Here is a 20,489-nt window from a genome sequence, read left to right as displayed (position 1 = left end):
TGCTCCAATCGGTTACGGAAGGGTTGTGGAAAGACGTTTCACAGCTGTTTCAAAGACGTTTAAGTCATATCGCACAAAATGGACAAAAATCGACACAAAACACGATCTCATAAAAGGTGAAAAAACGCAATCGCTTTTCGCTCTGAATTACGTGCAAACTTGTGACGGAAATCACCATCGCCCAGCATCGAGTGTCAACCAAGATGGTGCTCGGTAGCTGCATCTCCACCTATGTGGTGTGAATGGCAACGGTCATTCTATATATTTTCAGTTCAATGGTCTGGCGGTGGGGATGGAACATCACGTGATCGCTCTGAGCGAGTCAGCGAGCTGCTCTGGCACCGGCTGAGATGCCGTGTATAATGTTCCTCGCTGAAATGCGCTGAGGTAAATATGAATAAAAAATATGGATCTCGTCAAATATTTTGAGGTCGGCCATGTCCTTCCCAGGCTCAATGGCCACGTCTATGCCAAATATCAAGCACGTGAGCCTCTTCGTTTATAGTAAGGGAAACATATGAAAATCTGTTAACTAAATTGTTACCAAAAAATTTCTTCACCAATATGTTTGTAAAGGTGTGTAATAACATGTGTTAAAATGTTGAAGGTCAACTCCCGTGGGAAACCCAGAAAAAAAGCTGTTGAATTCGGGTACCGAAAAATTATTTTCGAGAATTTTTATTTTTTTAAATCGGCCCTTAAGTAACTTATGAGGGGTCAAATAAGGGTTTTTCATGATTCTGAGTTGATTGTTAACATTTATATTTCACCACAGACACTCCTTTGTGGAAAAATAATTTCTAAATATATCTCATTTTCTACTTTGCAGGACATGGAGTCTAGCAATATGGATGAAGACGTTACTCCACCTGTGCTCAATTGCTTCATCTGTGCACGCTCGGATACACCAGCTGAAAGGCTCATACAGGCAACTCCAAAGGGATACTCAACTTTATTGAAACAAGCAGAAACTGTCGAAAATGTTACTGTTGTGGAACGTATGAAGGAGGCTCAAAAGGAAGGAAAACTGAGGTACCACCAGAAGTGTAAAAATGATCTGTACAACAACTTTGTTGCAACCACCAAGAAGTCAGCTCAAGCATCAAAGGCAGAGAAAGAGTCATCAAAGTTGAAGAGAAGACGCACTACTTGTGAGTTCAGTTCATCAACTGGCTGCAGTTCTAGAAGATCACAGTCAGTTGACCTCCTGTATAAGGATGTATGCATTCTTTGCAACCAACCAGCCCAGCTCTACAAAAATAATCCAGCACAAGCTAGAAAGAAATACAGAGTGCCAGATAATTTGACTGCAGATACACTGAAGGCAAGCTTGCTGAAGACAGCACGGAGTCGCGGGGATGACTGGGGCACTGAAGTCACTGGACGCCTGGAAGGGATCAACGACTTGGTAGCAGAAGAAACACTGTACCATTTGCGATGCAAACTTATGTTTGCGAGAGGTGACAGTTTGTCCAAGACTGATGAGGAAGGAAAAAGGAAGAGAGGACAGAGGAGTATTGATGAGGAGCGAGAGGCAGTTTTTATTGAATTCTGCGAATGGTTAGACTCAGAATTAGAGCATGGGGTAATGAACATGGACCAAGTCCATGAAAAGCTGCAGGAGTTTGATCAGTCACCAGAGAAGAGCCTTTCTTATTCAAAGCATTGGCTAAAGATAAAACTTCTAGAGAAATACGAAGACACCTTGTATTTCACAACACAGGAAAGAAGGGCAGATGTACTCTGTCTCAAAGATGGCACCGACAGTATTCTGCGAGAGCAATCATGCTAATCTTGACCATGGAGATGAGAAGACTCAGATCATAAAGACGGCACTCAAGTTCATATCCAATGATATTGCCTTGATTGATTTAGGTCCAAAGTCATACCCCACCACACACAGTATGACTGACATCGATAGTCAGCTGACACTTGTTCCTGCAAGCCTTCAGATGGTCTTGAGACCGATTGTCAAGACAGACGAAAGAGTTGCCGTTTGGGGGCAGAATTTTATTAAGGCCTAAAGAGTTGCCTACCTGCAGACCCGGGACTGGATCCTTCTACAGAGCATGTCTCTGAACCCCAGTGACTATGGATGGACAATAGGTGTGCATGGTTATGAGCCAGTTCCAACACTGGACCCCACGGCTCCTGAGGAGCTATTGCAGTTCACGAGCTGTAATTGTCATGGAGATTGCAGCAACCGGCGATGCAGCTGCAAGAAGAATGGGGTCACGTGCATCTCGGCCTGTGGAGTCTGTAATGGCATTACATGCAGAAACTGCAGTCATGATGTTGTTCAGTCTGAAGAAGACATAGACAATGACTGTTGAAACTTCTGACATTGTGAATGAGAAATAACTCTTGAGTATTATATATGTATGTGAAATAAAAGCTACTTTGTGTGTAAATGTAAAAGTGAAAATATAAATGTTAACAATCAACTCAGAATCATGAAAAACCCTTATTTGACCCCTCATAAGTTACTTAAGGGCCGATTAAAAAAAATAAAAATTCTCGAAAATAATTTTTCGGTACCCGAATTCAACAGCTTTTTTACTGGGTTTCCCACGGGAGTTGACCTTCAACATTTTAACACATGTTATTACACACCTTTACAAACATATTGGTGAAGAAATTTTTTGGTAACAATTTAGTTAACAGATTTGTGAAATATCTCATAAAATGCCCTTACTATTAGGAGTCTATCGGTAACATTACACACACACAAACTGTGTTTTATATATATAGATTTGTTTCATGGGTATGTTGATTGCATACGATTGTGTCCTCTTTTACTTTTATTGAACAATGTGTTTGGTCAAGTTAATGTTCCTTTTTCTCTCCGGTTGTTTATTTTTGGCCTTGGCGTCACTTCAGCAAAGGAAAAATTGTTAATGTTTCTAAATTATTTATTTTCAGAGGCTAAACTGGCCATGTATTTGTCGCGAAAAGCGAAAATTAAGGGCAAGCCACCCGAGCAATGTAATGTGATCCTGCACTTCCAATCCCTGGTCACAACTCGGTTAAAACTGGAATTTAAGTATTATAGTAGAAATGCAAACATGAAGGATTTTGTTGAAACATGGTGTGTGGGAAAAATATGCAGGGTAAATGAAAATGTATTGGAGATTTACATGTATGTGTTTCCTTGTCCTTGCAATCTCTTGTTTTGGAATGTAGTACATTACATTGATTGTTTCTCCTTCTATTTGATTTTCTATGACTTTGGTTGTATTCTCTTGAAAACTGTTTTTTTGCTTTATTCTTGTTGACGCTTGTTTTTGTAGTTTTATAATAAAAGGACTTAAAAGTCAAAAAAAAAGTCTCTGTCTCTCTCTGTCTCTCTCTGTTTGGGTGCGGCAAGATGGCGGTGGTGCATGTGTGGTGAGGTACGAGCTGTTCTGCTGTTCTACTCTTTTGTCCCTGTCCGCGTCGTATTTCACCTTTTCCTTCCCCCCTGTTCGTTTATCTTCACATCCTTACTCTGCATTTGTGCCCCAACCCCTCCCCTTTGATCAGACCCAACACTTCGGGGCTTCGGCCCCCCCTCCCCCACCCCCTTCTGCCTCCCTTTTCCCTCCTCGATTTCCTTTTTCTTTTCTCGTTTGTATTTATATTCACTCCTTCGTGTCCTTTGTTTCCTTTCCTTTTCTGAGAGAGAGAAAGAGAGCCCGCAGCTGTTTGTGGATAACTTTTGCATTAATCGGCGGCCCATCCCGTCCTCCGGCTGATCGCTTTTTTCTCCACCAGCTGTGTTTGTTTTCGCCTTTGAAAATCTGTCTCGGCTCGTAATTAATTAATCACTGTTCGAGAGCGATATTCACCCTCCTCCCCCCCCCCCCCCGCCCCCGTCCCTTCCCCTGCCCTCGTCCCTCGTCCCTTCCCCCGCCCTCGTCCCTTCCCCCACCCTCGTCCCTTGTCCCACCCTCGTCCCTTGTCCCCCCCACCCTCGTCCCTTGTCCCCCCCACCCTCGTCCCTTGTCCCCCCCACCCTCGTCCCTTCCCCCACCCTCGTCCCTTGTTCATTCTCCCTCCATCCTCGTCCCTTGTAAATTATGACTTCGTTTTCGCGTTACGCGGCATATGAAGCGTTAACGCGTAGACATGGCGTCGTTTGTGTCCCGCCGAACGATGTCAGCGTCGAGGACCTCGTTATTGCTGTGGGCAACATAATCGGTATTGATAAAGTTCGTGCAGCCTCGCGAATGAACAAACGTGTCGTTATTTTCGTATCCGAGGCTGAACTGGTTCACGAGATTGTATGTACAGGATTATCGACAGATGACGGACATTTCGTACTCGTATCCCCTCTCGACACTCCAGCCGTTAAGGTCATCATCTCGAACTGTCCTCCATTCCTGAAGAACGAGAGACTGGTCTCCGAACTATTCTCGTTATGGTACTGTGGTTTCGCATGTCACGATGTTACCTTTACGGTGCCAGGATGACCGGGCTAAACATGTGATGTCTTTCAGGAGTTAAGCTTATCTTGTACTTCCTCCTTCTAACGTCGAAAGAACGCTGAACATTGTTTTAAAATTCAAAATTGATAATCATGATTACCAATTATATGTAACCACTGACACCTTGAAATGTTTTGAATGTGGTAAATTCGGACACCTGAAACGCTCTTGCCCAAAAGCAGCTTCGTCGAATGATGGGACAAACCATGCAAACAACAAGGATTCCTCTTCTTCATCTTTAGCTTCGGCTGTGAAGGGAACATCTTCCATGTCCGGCAATGACGCTCAGCCTTCCCATCCCGATAATCCAAACAGCACAACGAACGTCGGGGATAGTATCACCATTGTTCCGTCAAGGAAGAGAAAGACCTTTCCCGAGGGTCATTTAACTCAGAAAAAGGTAGCATTTAACAATAAGCAACCTGTCGGTAACACCCCCCAGTCGTGACCGATGCCAATCTACAAGGCTTACCTGGGACAAACCCTGTACCTACAGCTAACAAGTTCGGCCCCCTTTCATGTGAGGACATAGACCTTCCACATGCAGGGACTGGTTTACCTGTTAACAAATCAAATGGAATCGTCTCACCTGTTACTCCTCAGTCACATTTACTCTACGGCTAGGATACGGCGGCCGTACCCCCCCTAAATTGACAGAAACGTGCGGCGGCCGCAGAGTTTCTGAGGTGGCCTCAGGGTGGCCCTAGGGCATATGGCTATCTTTTACAGGCCGTCGGGGTCTCCGTGGAATTATAGCGCAGAGTTATAACTTTTTTCATTTCTAGGTTGGCCGTAGCAATTCGACAAGCCGTAGCCATGACGTAGATGTGTTCCACGTCGACCGTACGTAGGGCGTACGGTGGGCTTGCGTTATTCGTGCGGCTGCCGTAGGCTCTTATCAATGAAAAATGAATTTTGCCAACCCCCAAAAAATTACAGCGGCCGCACTATTTCCACGGTCGCCGTAGGGTAGTCCTAAGGCGTCCCTGTGTTCACCGTACGGTGGCCTTGCGGTCTGTGTGACTACCTGCGGGCAACGCAGGGTCGACGCACGGTTCCCCTATGCCCGCCGTGCATCCTACGTACGGCCTCCGTGGCAGTCTGCGTCGACCGTGCGTCCACCGTGCGCTACTGCTAGAGATCGGAGTATAGGTGTTTGCCACACACATCATCACATTTCACCAGCAGCTCAGACCAGACACATCACCATGCCTCCAAAGAAGCGATCAACCAAGGATAAGGGGAAAGGTGCCAAGAAAAAGTCCAACCCAGTCCATGAGGATGAGCAAGAGGACCAGCCATCCATGGAGCCAGAACAGGTGCCAGACACCAAGCCTGAGCAAGACCATGACCCTGATGGAGAGGATGAGGATGAGGATGAGTCTCCTGCTCTCCAGCATATTGTCGAATTTTACGAGGCCCATCCCTACTTTTACAACCTCAGACATGAGAAGTACCGCAACACCAAGCTGAAGGAGGCAGAACTGGCTGAGCTTGCCAAGGAGATTAAGTGGACTGGTGAGTAGTGAAATTAATCCTGGTACATAGTTGCCACTATCAGTACTTTCCCCATTTCCTCATTTCTGTAATTCTTAAATTACTGATTTGTATTGTATTTTCATTGTCAATTGTCCAAGTATCATGAAAAAAATCCTCAATTGTGTAAATACATAATATTCACTTTCCTCTGACACATTCTAATGTGATTATTTTTTGTTTGCAGTGGAGAAGATCAAGAGGAGGTTCAAAAACCTACGTTCTGCCTATGGCAAACTCAAGAACCGGGCCGGTTCTTCGGGGAAGTCGGGCCAAGCATCCTCCAAGTTAACCAGCCTACAGCAGTGGAAGCTGCGGAACTTGGCCTTTCTCGATGAGGTGATTCAGCCACGGACCCAGGGACAGGAGTTGGGAAGGGTAAGCATTGGCATTGAATTTGTTTGTGTGCAAATGATCCTCTGCTTTTCAGTCCCTGACAGAACATCCTGAGTTTTGCATGTACCTAATATTCACTTTTCTCTGCCTATGCTTCAGGTTGCTGTGGAGGACGAGGACGAGGAAGATGAAGATGTGGGGGACGACTCTGCGGCACCCGACCCTGAGGCACACGACTCTGCGGCACACGACACTGACAACCATGACAGAGGGTCTGAAAGTCGGACGAGGGGGAGCAGTGCGACAGTCACCACAGTAGCAGGAACAGGGCGGCACCAGCACCAGCACCAGCAGCAGCACCAGGATGAGCAGGAAGAAGGCCGCAAAGACCACCCCCGACGTAGGGGAGCTCCTCCACGAGATGCTGATGGAGAACCGGAGACGGGACCGGGAAACAGAGAAAAAGGTAAATTATAACCGATTTAATGATAACCTAAACTGTACTTTTAAATGTCATGTGTCATAAGTCTTATGTTTTTTGAAATTTGGATTGAAACAGTTATGATAATTTTCCTTTTTGTTTTCTCTTTCCCTCCAGTTGGAAGAGTCCGCAAGCAGAGAACCAGATGAGCGAGAGGCGTGGGGCAGCTGGCTCCAGACGGTGGTGCGCAACTGCCCGAAGGAGAAGTTCCGACAATTCCAGACTGAAACCCTGGCCCTCTCCCAGCGATACCAGCCAACAGATGAGGGGCAAAGTTCGAGTCAGCAGTGTCCGGCTCCAATCCCAGCTCCACCTGCCATGTACCCGCCCCAGCCCGCGCGCGGCCTCCCAGTTCTCATTCCAGGGCAAGTTCCAGCACCCTTCCCAGCAGTTCCAGCCCCAGCCGCAGTTCCAATACCAACAACAGCAGCAGCAACCGCCAGGGTATTTGCGGCAGCAGACCTTCACCCAAATGCTGGTAAGTTATTATAAAGAAATAAACATCATCAAATCAGGATTCTATGTAAAACATAAAAGATTTTATTTCAGAAATTTATAAAGAAATTAACTCAGTAAATTATGATTCTATGTAAAACATACAAGATTTTATTTCAGAAACGTACTATTTATATAGAACCTTTATTTAATGTGCATTTTTCTTGTGTCTACAGATCCAGTCGCCTCAACAGCAGCAGCAGCAGCCGCAGCAGCATCAGCAGCCCGCCCGCCCCACCTCTGCTCCTACTATCCCCAGCACCAGCAACATATTCGGGGACCAAGACTTGCTCCCGGCCCTCCGCACCCCTGCATTGGGGGACAGACTGAGCCTCTCGGGATTCAGTGGTGGTAGCAGCTTCGGCCTCCATGGCACCAGCGCGGACCAGTCCTTGCTCAGCGGTCTAATGAGGCCCCAGACTTCATCTCCGGCAGACAAGGCAGACAAGGCGTGCGCTGAGTCTGAGTCTGATGGAGACTAATATAAATATGTTGCTGTTACTATATATATGATATGTTAGTTATTTTTGTTATAGTTAATAAAATGGTACCATTTATGGGCTTTGAAACTTGATTTATGTGTTGGTCGTTAATTCTTCCATAATATAATTATTTATATACCTTTGAAAATAGGAAAGAAAGTTAAAAATTAATACCACAATAGAGTGAATATTTACGCTATTACTTTAATCTGATCACTTTAAAGACACAGGGAAGCATCATAATTAATAAAGAAACAGAAAATAAAAACCAGAAATTGGGCACTTAAAACTTTCAAGGGAAATTTTCCCTTTATTTATAAATGGAAATTTTCATTGCTAAAATTGATTTAAGTGTCTAATTTATGGGTTTTATATTTTTCTTTTATCGTTCAATTATTGCTGTCTGTTTCTTTGTTTATTGTGGGATAAAACGATAAAGCAAACAAACTGGGTTATATTCAACTTTTAAATACTTTATTTGACAAGTGGGATCACATGGTACATTTAGTTCACAAGTTATTATAAGGTCAGATGTTATGGCTATAAAGTTCATTTGATGGTCCAATTATAATAATTCACCAGTTGAGAGCTGCCTCCTGCCATGGCACACTGCCGGCAGCACTGTTATAATAGTGGTTGAGGTGTATCCGGAGCTCTTTGCCGGCACGGTTCTCCCTGGGGGCACGTAGTGCACCCTGCATGTCAGCGAGGTAGCCTGCATCCCTCCATGCCCCTGGGACAATCACACCGTCCGCCTGCTCCCCGTCAAGGTCGGCATTCTGCAGGTTGGGAAAGCGGATCCGCATCAGGTTGTGAAGTATCACACGCGCCTTGGTGATCTTGGTGGATGTCTCGGGGGTGGTCATGAGGGTGGTGAGGAGGCACCGGAAACGGTTGGCAAGGATGCCGAAAGCATTCTCAACCACCCTCCTGGCACAGGAACACCTGTAATTGAAGATCCGTTCGTCGTGCGTGAGGTTCCTGTGGGAGAAGGGCTTCACCAGGTATGTTCGCAGGGGGAACGCGTCATCCCCGATGAAAAAGTATGGCACGTCGTGGTCGTCATTGGGGAGGGGCTCAGGGGGAGGGAAACCAAGTCTTCCTTCACGGAGGTCGGGCTCAATGGAAGACCGGTTGTAAATCCCTGCATCAGAGGCAGCTCCTTCTGCACCCACATGCACCCAAAGGAAGCGATAGTCTGCGTCCACAATCCCCATCAGCACTATTGAGAAGAAGCCCTTGTAGTTGAAGTAGACGCTGCCTGACTTCGATGGCTTCTTTATCTTTATATGTTTGCCGTCAATGGCCCCGCAAGCGTGAGGGAAGTTCCACCTCCTCCCGAAGACCTGGGCAACTTCATTCCATCCATCAGGAGTTGAGGGGGTCACGAACACCTCGTCCCGGTACTTTTCAGAGATGGCATCGCACACCTCGGGCACAAACAGTGATATTGTGTTATGTGCTACCCTGAAGCTGAATGCAAGCGAGTGGTAGGAGTCACCCGTTGCCAGGAACCGGAGTGTTATGGCCAGCTTCAGGCCTGGCGCAAGGGGGGGCCTTGCACCATCGCTTTTTGTGATTCTGGGAGCGACATGGACCAGCATCTCCTGGAACATTGCAGGTTCCATACGCAGGAATGCCTTGAAGTCACCCCTGGATTCACGCATCAGCTCCTGCTTCAGGTTGTCGTAGTGGCCCAGGGTGACACGCCGCAACAGCCAGGGCTTCACCCACATCGTCCTCCTTTTTCGCTGCCGTCGGGCCAGCCGCTGCTCCTCCAGGAAAAGGGCTGCAATCAGGTAATCTCGCTCTCGATGCACCCGCCTCAGCTGCATGCGCAGGTAGCCCAGCCTCTGCCATTGAGGAACAACCAGCGCCATCTGTATATAACCTGGTCCACAATCTATATGACAGATATGAGATATGATATACATATGAAAAAGAACTGGTATATATACCCACTCGTTACCGTCCATCTGGCCGCACGTTCGCCTTAGGGCCCCCCTGCGGTCGCCTTGCGGGCACCTTGAGGCTACCTTGCGTCTGCCTTGAAAATTCTATGGCCGCCGCAGGGACGCCCTAAGGTCACCGTGCGACATCAAATCAAAGACCGAACGGCACCCCCACGTTTTCGGTCTCCACAATTTCTAAATACCCCGTGTGGCTACCCGTAAATAAAAACATATGTGACTGCTACATTGTGTGACCGTGGAAATACTGCGGCCACCCTATAATTGCTAGTGGCCGTAGATTTTTTAGACCCTACGGCCGCCGAGCCAAATGTGACTGAAGCCTTATGGACTCGGCTATTGGAAAGTCCTCTGATGATTTTGCTGAGACCACTGGTGATGAACCTGCTGAGACCACTGGTGATGAACCTGCCGAGACCATTGGTGATGAACCTGCTGTGACCACTGGTGATGAACCTGCCGAGACCACTGGTGATGAACCTGCCGAGACCATTGGTGATGAACCTGCCGAGACCATTGGTGATGAACCTGCTGAGACCACTGGTGATGAACCTGCCGAGACCACTGGTGATGAACCTGCCGAGACCATTGGTGATGAACCTGCCAAGACCACTGGTGATGAACCTGCTGTCACTTTGGAAAATGTTAGTCCTGAGCATGATGATGCTGAATTCCTGTCAGCAGAAAATAGCGAAACTGTCCCAGTTACTGCTCTCACTTCATCACCTGGTGAAGCTGGAATCGCAGGAACCAATGTTTTGCAAGAGACTCCTATTCTGCTAGATACCGCCACACCATCAGAGGTTGTTACAGTCGGGGGAAGCAACATCGCTGCATCTGCTGATGCTGTTTCTGTTTCAGCAAATCCACAGATTATTGCTGTTATTCCACAAAGCAATGCTCCCATGGTGGGAGAGCACACAGATGTTACAACTAGTGCAGGTCCGTGTGCCAATATTGATGACAGTATTGACATGCAGGACTATACAAGCTTGTGTGATTCGGAAATTAAAACTGACTCTGACGAATCTGACCTGGAGGAAGCAAACAGCCATGTGGGAGCAATGGAGAAGCTTACCAGTCTAGGTCCTACTTCCCCTGAACAAATAAGACTTTTCTTGCAAAATACGTACAGGAAACGCAGTATAAACCTTACAGAATACTTTCCAGATTTACCGTCCTTCCTTGAGTGTGCTCAGGCTATTATACGCAGGCCTGACTCATTCAACTTTCGTCAGACACATTGTCACCGTTTAAGAAAATTGATCGCCAAGACGAAAAAGACTCTAAGTTAACTCATGGTGAGTTTCAAGATTGGAACAGTAAATGTCAATGGTTGTGGAAGTTCACTCCGCCAGATCCAGACCAAGCAGCTGATAAACGCAAACGGTCTCGACATAGCTTTGTTGCAGGAGACCCATGCCGTCAGATCTGTTCAGGCCCAGTGGCGACTCATTATGGATAAGGAGTGTTTCTTTAGTAACAGCTCCTCGTCTAAGGCAGGAATCATGTTTGTCTTAGGGAAACATTTCCAACCATCCTCGCTTCAATTTGCGAATATCATTGATGGCCATCTTGCCTCTGTGACCTTCTATCTCAATCAGGTCAAGTTTACAATCCTTAATGTGTACGCTCCAAGCAAAAATGGTGAGCGGATCTCCTTCTTTGCTGAACTGAGAAAGTTCCTCCAAACACTGGATCTGCAGACTTGTCTAATTATTGGTGGCGACTTTAACTGTACTGTTAATGCCTCATGTGACCGAAACGGGCCGGAACCTCAACCATGTACCGCAAAATCTTTTGCGAATATCATTGCAAAATATAATCTCCATGATGTCTGGCGCTTGCAACACCCTTCTGAACAATCCTATACATGGTGTCGTTGTTCCAACAACCACATCTCACTTGCGAGGCTTGATCGCATTTATGTAAATTCTCACCTGTTACATGGAGTTTGCAAATCTGACATCGTGCCTTCCGGTTTCTCCGATCACTCCCTAGCTCGAGCATTCGTTCAACTCTCTAAACCGTGTCCAGGGAGTTCTCACTGGAAATTCAACAATAGTTTAATAGAAGACTTCAATTTTATTCAGGCTTTTGAATCTTTCTGGACAGATCTCTTGGAACGGAAGTTAAGCTGTTCTGTTAGCCCACTGGTGTGGTGGGATTTAGTAAAAACCCAAATCAAAGGTTTCTGCCAACAATACCAGAGCTTCTCAAAAAGGGCTGATTATGAAGCGAGGAAATTATTGCATTCAGAGATTTTACATCTTCAGAGGGTCACAGGACAAAATAATAATGTGCAAAGAGCCTTAACCGAAAAACAGTCTTTATTGAAAGAAATAACTGAGAGGAATGCATGTGGTGCCTTAGTTCGGATGAGGGTGCAGCACCTTAACGAGACAGACATACCAACTAAGTATTTTTTTTCTTTAGAGAAACGCCTTCCGAACAAACAGCTCTCTCAACTGCGTTTGGCAGACTCATCCATCACCTTCAACCAATCAGTTATCAAACTTTTCACAAAGGAATATTTCTCTAAAATATACTCGATGGAGCAAATAAATCCTGTCAGTGTCGCCTCTATCTAGGCCTGCCAGTGTTGTGTGAGGGTGGACGTTCCCACCTGGAGGGGCCCATTACCTTGGACGAACTTGGCGCCGCTCTGCACAGCCTTGCTGTTGGGAAAGCACCTGGATTGGACGGACTTACAACTGAATTTTATAAGACATTCTGGCATCTACTGGGTCCCGAACTCCTCAACACCTTGAACGCAAGCTGCCAGCTTGGAGAGCTCCCTGAGAGTTGCCGACGGGCTATTCTCACCCTCATTCCAAAAAAAGGAGCCTTGCTCTATATTCAAAACTGGCGCCCAATCTTTTTGCTATACACAGACTATAAGTTATTCTCGAAAGCCCTGGCATCGCGATTTACTCCTCATCTCGCCTCATTGTTGAAAGAAGACCAATGCTATTGTGTACCCAAACGCTCCATCTATGACAACATCTCCCTCGTAAGAGACATGATTGAACTGTGCAAAGAAAACCCCACAGATTTGGGAGTTCTTCTCCTTGATCAGGAGAAGGCCTTTGACCGCGTCTATCATCGCTACCTCTTCAAAGTGCTTGAACAGTTTGGACTTGGTCCGACCTTCATTTCTTCCATTAAGATGCTGTACAACAATATTTCTAGTGTGCTTAAGATAAACAATGAACTTGTTACACCCTTGCCTGTTAACAGGGGAATTCGACAAGGTTGCCCCCTCTCTGGCTTGCTCTATGCTCTCTCCATCGAACCCTTACTGGTTATTTGCGTGCTAGACTAACCAGGGTTGGGTTTTCTCCTCTTGAACGGCCCATTAAGGTGCTGGCATATGCCGATGATGTGTGTGTCTTTGTGCGGAACATCAATGACATTAACGTTGTCCGTTATTGTCTATCCGTGTTTGAAAAGGCTTCGTCAGCCAAAGTGAATTGGGACAAAATGAGCGCGTTTTGGCTTGGTCCGTCATGTCACTTGGCACCAAGACTTCCAGCTCCTCTTGCATGGGCCACTGATGGCATGAAATACCTTGGAGTGTTCTTGGGTAGTGACGCCACAGTAGCAAAGAATTGGGCTGGTCTGTTGGATCTTGTTGAAGGAAAACTGCAAAAATGGAGAAATCTGATAACACAACTGTCTTATCGTGGAAGGGTCTTGGTGATCAACAGTTTGGTTGCCTCTACCCTATGGCACAGGTTCTTAGTGCTGCACCCTCCGGTAATGTTGCTTCAACAGCTCCAGAAGTGCTTTGTGTCTTTCTTCTGGGATGGAAAGCACTGGTTGCGACCCGAGGTCCTCAGCTTGCCACTGACCGATGGAGGCCAAGGCCTGGTTGACATAAGGAGCCAGTTAATGGCCTTTCGACTTTCGGTTGCTCTACGCATGCTGTACATGCACCCCTCTCCACCTTGGGTCGACGTCGCTCATCGCCTTTTGCAGCAGGTGGGGAGACTAGGCTATGACCATGCTATATTCTTGATGGATCTCTCGCATCTTGATATACCCCTCTCTAGGTTTTATCAGAGTGTACTAAACGCATGGCGAGCTCTAACGACAACAAGAGCTACGCATTCATACACAAAGCAAATGTTCTTGATGGAGCCTTTGTTTTACAATTCAATTTTCCATAATATGCCTGCTGATAGGTGTCTCGTTCAATGCTTTGTCGCGAAGCACATAAAATCGGTCGCCGATCTTTTAAGCCCAAATGGCAATTGGATTGGAGCTGATGCACTGGCAAGCCTGGTTGGCGTGCGATCCTCCAGAGTTGTGGCACGCGTGTTACGCTGTGTGCTTCATACCTATGCACAGCTTGCATCTAACTGGGAGCAAGTCCAAGCAGACAACGAACAAGGTGCTTCTCCTGCTACCTTTCCTGAACTTATTTGCAAGTTTTATCTTGCCAACTCTCCTCCTTGTACCCCCTTTAGCATAGGATTCAATGGGTTTCCTAAACAAAAATACCTCTATTTGGGTTGTTTAAGTTTTCTTTTACAAGGGTAAATAACACAGTGGAGGGTTCGATGGAAAGACCTCTTACCTTGTTCCCCCCCATATTTTCCTAATTTGGAAAGGATTCTATCATCCTCCTGTGCCGCCACGACATGGCGACCTCCAATGGAGACTTGCACACTGGATCCTCCCTTCTAACCACTTGCTGCACCGCTTCTCAAGTCTCCTGGCAGATGAATGTCCCTTTTGCAAAAGGCCTGAAAACCTCTTTCATATTTATGTTGAATGTCAACGGTTGGCTCCTTTATTTATTTTTCTTAAGAATTGTTTTGGCAGGATTGGTTTGGTTTTCAACACTTGTGTTTTCATTTATGGCTTAGACATCTCACACAAGAATTTGAATGATGTGTTAGGTAATTTCCTGCTTGCACAGGCAAAAATGGCAGTGTATAAATCAAGAAAAAGAAAAGTTGATGATCTTGGAGCTAATGAGGAAAATGCCTTGTTCTTAATCTTGTGACAAGCCGTGTAAAGTTAGACTTTGCTTTTTTTTCCATAACAGGAAGGCTGCCACAGTTTGAGGCCAAATGGTGTGTGAAAGAAGTCATTTGTAAAATCCTGGAGAACGTTTATTGTTTTGTGAAATGTTTTGTGCATAATTTTACTGTATTAATATTTTTTTGTCTGTTTTTCTCCTTGAAATGAGAATGTCACCCCTGTTTGGGGGTTTTCTTTTCTATTTTTATAATAAAAAGATACAAATGTCTCTCTCTCTCTCTCTCTCCCTCTCTCTCCCTCTCTCCCTCTCTCAGTCTCTCTCTCTCAGTCTCTCTCTCTCCCTCTCTCTCTCTCTCTCTCTCTCTCTCGCTCTCTCTCTCTCTCTCTCTCTCTCGCCCCCTGCCGGCTGTTACGATTTAGGTGTGGCGTCATGGTGGCTGTATGCGCTGAGCTGTGAGTGCTGTGCTGTGTTGGTGTCTTTCCTATCCCCATTTCACTCCCTTTGTGTCCTTGTACATGCTTGTGAAGTTTTCCCCGTGTTTCCCTTCCTTGTTGAGAAGAGAGAGAAAGAGAGCGCACATGGTCAGTGCTTCGCGGGTTGTTCCTGAAACCCTTGGTTTCCAGGCCTGCGTTTCACCTGCCATGTTCTTATAGCCTTGTATGCCGCTCACCGGTGGTTTATCTTCCTCATTATCTCTTTTTTCCTTATTTTCATTTTCCTCCACTTGCTGGTTGCGTGTGGCAGGTTTCTTTTGTTTAACTTAAACTTCCCTTGTTTTGCTTGCTTTAAGCTATGGCAAACAAACGTTTGCACAATAGTGTGTACGATTCACTCACTTACAAGAACGGAGTGACGATTGTTCCACCTGATGGAGTTAGTGTTGATAATGTGGTGATGGCTCCAGGAGAGCTCGTTGGGATTGAGAATGTTCTCGCCGCTTCAAAAATGAACCAACGTATCGTGGTTTTCCTGTCGGAGGAGCGACACGTGGCCAGGCGGTTGAAACCAGTCTATCTGTACCGCCGGAAGTCTTTGTTCACGTTAGTCCTTTGGACACGACGGCGGTTAAGTTAATCATGTCCAATATTCTGCCATTCTCCTCAAGTGAGGAGATTGTGGCTGCTTTAAGCGTTTTTGGCAAGGTTGTGTCACGAATGTCGATGATTCTGCTTCGTCTGCGCTCTGACGCTTCGGTTCGCCAAATCATGTCGTTCCGACGTCATTGCTATATCATTCTAAAAGACAACGCTCAATCGCTCAATGCAGTGATGACGTTAAAAAACAAAAGTCGCAATTACCAGATTTATATTGCGACGGAGACCACGACCTGTTTTATATGTGGTCAATCTGGACATGTAAAGAACGCTTGCCCCAAGATTACATCGAGTGGTGCATCTAGGCCGATAGAGCCCATTGAGACCAACAGTGGTCCATCTGGTGTTGGGCACGCTGGTGACACCTCAAACTCGAATAATCTGCCTGGGCCGTCGGAGGTGGGGGTAAATCAACCTGAGGCAGATAATGAAGGCTTTACTGTTGTTCCTTCAAAAAGGAAACATAAATTGAAACATCTAATCAACAATCGTCAAGATGTGACGACGAGCTGTGCAAAAAGGATGGCGCCGGCTGCCGAAAAGAATGACTCGTGTTTAGCAACAGCAACATTTGCTGTTTTTAAAACTCAAAACCGTTTTGATGTTCTTCCTCCGGTGAATGATGACATTCCTACTTGTGGGGCCGGTGAACACGAGCAGGAAATAGGTATTGTACATCAGGAAGCACACGTGACCGCTCCCGTAGTCACAAGCCCCATGGATATTAACATTGAACCTACTATATTCCCCCTCCCTGCTGAGAGTGAAGTGTGTTCAATTTCTGAGTCACAAATAACTCCGGACCAGGTTGAATCAGTATGCAAAGCTTCAACTGGTGAAATACCAGGTTTGGCACAAGTGGAATGCAAAGCTCCTCCCATTAACTTACCTCCTCCTCCTCATCCTCCTCTTCATCCTCCCTCTCCTCCTCCTCCTCTCAGCCCTCTTCGCCTCTCCCCTCCCACTCCTCTTCCTTCTCCCACTCCTTTTCCTCCTCCCACTCCTGCTCCCACCCCCCTCCTCCTCCCACTTCTCCTGCTCCGCTTCTTCCTCCCCCTTTGGAAGCAAAACATGAGGCCTCCTTTATTAACCCACCAGCTCCACCTTTGGAGCATGACATTGATGTAATGGACACGGATCGGTGCTCAGACTATGATTCGGACGGAGCCTCGTCGCTTGCTTCGAGTGGCAGCACCGAAGTGTGGAACGATCCAGTTTTTTCCCAAGATTCGGAGAGCTTTCCCAGTGTTCCACCTGCCGATATCATGAAGTTTCTCCATGACACCTATCGCAAGAAACATGTTAAAATTAAAGACTTTTTCCCTGACCTGTTCAGCTTTATAATCTCTGCAAAGCGATTGCTCCTTAAAGCTGAACAGCTTGGCGTGACCGATTCACAAGTGTATCGCCTCCGGAAATGCATCCCTAAAGCAAAGAAGGAGCTGCAGACATAGACAGGCCGAGCTTCTGACACACCAAACTTTAGGGCTTTCTCTATAGCGAGTTTAAACATTAATGGGGGACGATCTTCCATCCGTAAAGCCCAAGTTAAGCAGTTTGTTTGGGGCAAATCACATTGATGTTTTGCTTTTACAAGAAACAAGATGCAGCTCCTCTTGTGCAAGTGAATGGCAAAGGATATAATGAAAGGAAAATGGTTTTTTAGTAGTCTGGAACACCCTAGGGCTGGGGTACCTGTTTATATACAACCTTCCTTTTGCAGTCCTAGTGTTGTTTTTAATGAGATAATCAAAGGGTATTTGATTTCACTCACCTTTACACACAATGGTATTAAACACACTGTACTGAAGGTCTACGCGCCGAGTGTTAGCATGGAGAGACTTGCCCTTTATACGCACTTGGAAACTTCTCTTGCACACATTGATTTTAACGGACTTGTTTGCTTGGGTGGAGATTTCCACTGTACGACAGACTCCGCCATTGATCGTAATGGAGAGGAACCTCACCCAGCAAGCACGGTGCCTTTGTTGAGAGCTTTGTCTAAGTATTCCCTTGTCGATGTGTGGAGAATCCGCAATCTTTCTGTCCGCCAATACACGTGGTGTCGGTGTTCAAACGCCCACCTATCACTTGCAAGATTGGACCGTTTTTACATCAATAGTGTTTTTTTAATGTTGTGAGAAATATGGACATTGTCCCAAGTGGCTTCTCACACCATCACATGGTCGCACTTCGTATTCACCCACCAGTTCGGAATCGTGGTGCTGCCTACTGGACCTTCAATGCAAGCCTTTTGGACGACCAACTGTTTGTTGATGCCTTTCATGTGTTCTGGAAAGCCCTGCTCCAACGTAAACCTTCCTTCCCCCACCTTGGACAATGGTGGGACAATGCCAAAGTGCAGATAATATCTTTTTGCCAACAATTTGGAGCTTACCATACCAAATATGACTCTGCCCTCCAATTCTTGATTTCCAAAGAAATATTATCCTTGCAGTCCAACCTCTCGGCCCTCAGTGATGAAAGAACCAACCTTTAGCTGGCAAAGAAAAAAGCTCTTCTTGCTGGGCTTTGTGTAAAGGAAGCCAGAGGAGCGCTGATTCGTCTCCGAATGGAGAACTTGTGTCACCTGGATACCTCTTCTAAGTTCTTTTTTGGACTGGAAGCTCAAACAAAGAGAAGTCAGCAGATAACTTCAGTAAGAACAAAGGAAGGAAGGATAACGCATGATCAAAAAGACACCAGAGCCTCACTTAAACACTACTTCTCTGAACTTCATCATGCTAGGAACATCGACAATGAAGTTATAGATTTGTTGACTTCTTCCTTACCCAACTTGTCAGAATCTGCACTCCTACAACTGGGCAAGGAAGTAACTTTGGAGGAACTCCATGCTGCTCTACAAACTTTACCTTCTGGTAAGGCCTCAGGCCTGTATGGAATTCCTACAGAACATTAGAAAACCTTTTGGGACCTCCTGGGGCCAGAGCTACTTGAGGTTCTGATGGACGGCCGACGATCAGACTCGCTGCTGTTAAGCTGCCGTAGGGCTGTTATCGCCCTTATCCCCAAAAAGGGAGACCTTCAGCAACCCCACAATTGGCGTCCCATTTCACTGCTTTGTACGGACTACAAGATACTCTCCAAGGATCTCACAAACCGGCTCAGAGCTGTTATTGGGGAGATCATACCCCCAGATCAATCTTACTGTGTCCCTAAAAGGACAATTCATGACGTTACATTTATTGTGCGTGACATGATTGATATCTGTTCTCTCCAACAAAGAAATGTTGGCTTGGTGTTCTTCGATCAAGAAAAGGCCTTTGATACCATTGATCATTTTAATCTTTTTTCAGTATTAAGGGGGTTTGGTTTTGGGGAATTTTTTTTATCTCTCACGTACAGCTACTGTACAATAACACTTTTAGTCTCATAAAAGTTAACAACATTTTATGTCAGCCTTTCCCGGCTAGTAGAGGCATTCGTCAAGGTTGCCCTCTTTCCGGCCTCCTGTACTCTCTCGCCATTGAGCCTTTGCTCATCTGGTTGTGTGCACGTCTTCTCGGTTTCCTTCCCCAACCGCCAGCGAACCCGTTTAAAGTGATTGCTTATGCAGACGACCTTTGTGCAATCATTCACTTGGATGAGGATGTTTTGGCCTTGGTCCAAAGCATTCAAGAATTCAGTTTGGCAAGTTCCGCAAAAGTGAATTGGAAAAAGAGCAGAGCTCTCTATCTTGGTCCACAAAATGGCGCCACTCCTCCGTCTCTACCTGAGCAACACGAATGGGCATGGGATGGAATTTTTTTATCTAGGCGTCTTTCTTGGCACTGAAAACTTCATTTTGAAAAATTGTAAACAGATAATAAATTAAATTTAAAAAAAAAAAAAAAAAAACATTTTCCTCTAATAAATAAAACTAAGAGGCGGCTGCTCAAATGGAAAGGCTTACTCTGTCAACTCTCGTATCGTGGCCAAACCCTCATTATAAATAACCTTGCAGCATCAATGCTTTGGCAGGTTTTTATGGCACTGCAGCCCCCGGTTTTTATTCTTAGAAAACTACAATCTATTTTTATTGACTTCTTTTGGGGGGGGGGGGGGGGAGCACTGGCTCAAACCTGGTGTGTTAAACCTACCTGTTGCTGAAGGAGTACAAGGCCTGATCGCCATTACCAGCAAAGTGATGGCTTTTCGCCTCCTGTCGCTTCGTCGACTGTTGTATACGGACGTCTCGTGGAAGGTCTTGGCTCACTGCCTGCTTCGGCAGGCAGGGAAACTCGGCTACGATCAGGAACTGTTCCTCATTGACACCAATAAAGTGGATATTGCATCAGTCCCCCTGTTCTACAGGAGTGTGCTGGAGGCATGGCAGGCGGTTACCGTGTGCCGTGACAACCGTAACTACTCCGTTGACATGTTTTTAAACGAGCCAATCTTTTTAAACCACATTTTCGAAGGGGTCTGCAGTGATCGCACCTTTGTGCAAAAGTTTATTGATGTTGGATGCACCAAGGTCAAGGATTTTAGAACCCCTCCTACTTACAAGTGGAAACCAGCTGCTGACGTCGCTGTAGCCACTGGAGTTAGTTCCATTCGGGTCTTTGGGAGGATTTTTTCTGTGATTCTGCGCTTTTTCAAGCAAACCAGGCTAAAATGGGCTCCAAAGGTGGAA

General features: G+C 46.0%; 1 protein-coding gene across 1 annotated transcript; it reads left to right on the top strand.

Moving 5' to 3' along the window:
• Window positions 1-5,447: 5,447 nt before the first annotated feature.
• Window positions 5,448-7,888, top strand: LOC137419379 (uncharacterized). Its single transcript, XM_068105456.2, has 4 exons — window positions 5,448-6,380; window positions 6,498-6,804; window positions 6,937-7,297; window positions 7,491-7,888. The coding sequence occupies exons 2-4, from the start codon at window positions 6,703-6,705 to the stop codon at window positions 7,667-7,669; spliced, it is 642 nt and encodes a 213-aa protein (XP_067961557.2). The 5' UTR covers window positions 5,448-6,380; window positions 6,498-6,702; the 3' UTR covers window positions 7,670-7,888.
• The last annotated feature ends 12,601 nt before the right edge of the window (window positions 7,889-20,489 follow it).

This window comes from Myxine glutinosa, chromosome 1 (assembly GCF_964187855.1).
Source record: "Myxine glutinosa chromosome 1, kmMyxGlut1.1, whole genome shotgun sequence".
Lineage (NCBI taxonomy): Eukaryota > Metazoa > Chordata > Myxini > Myxiniformes > Myxinidae > Myxine > Myxine glutinosa.
This window is presented reverse-complemented; position numbering and strand designations above follow the sequence as displayed.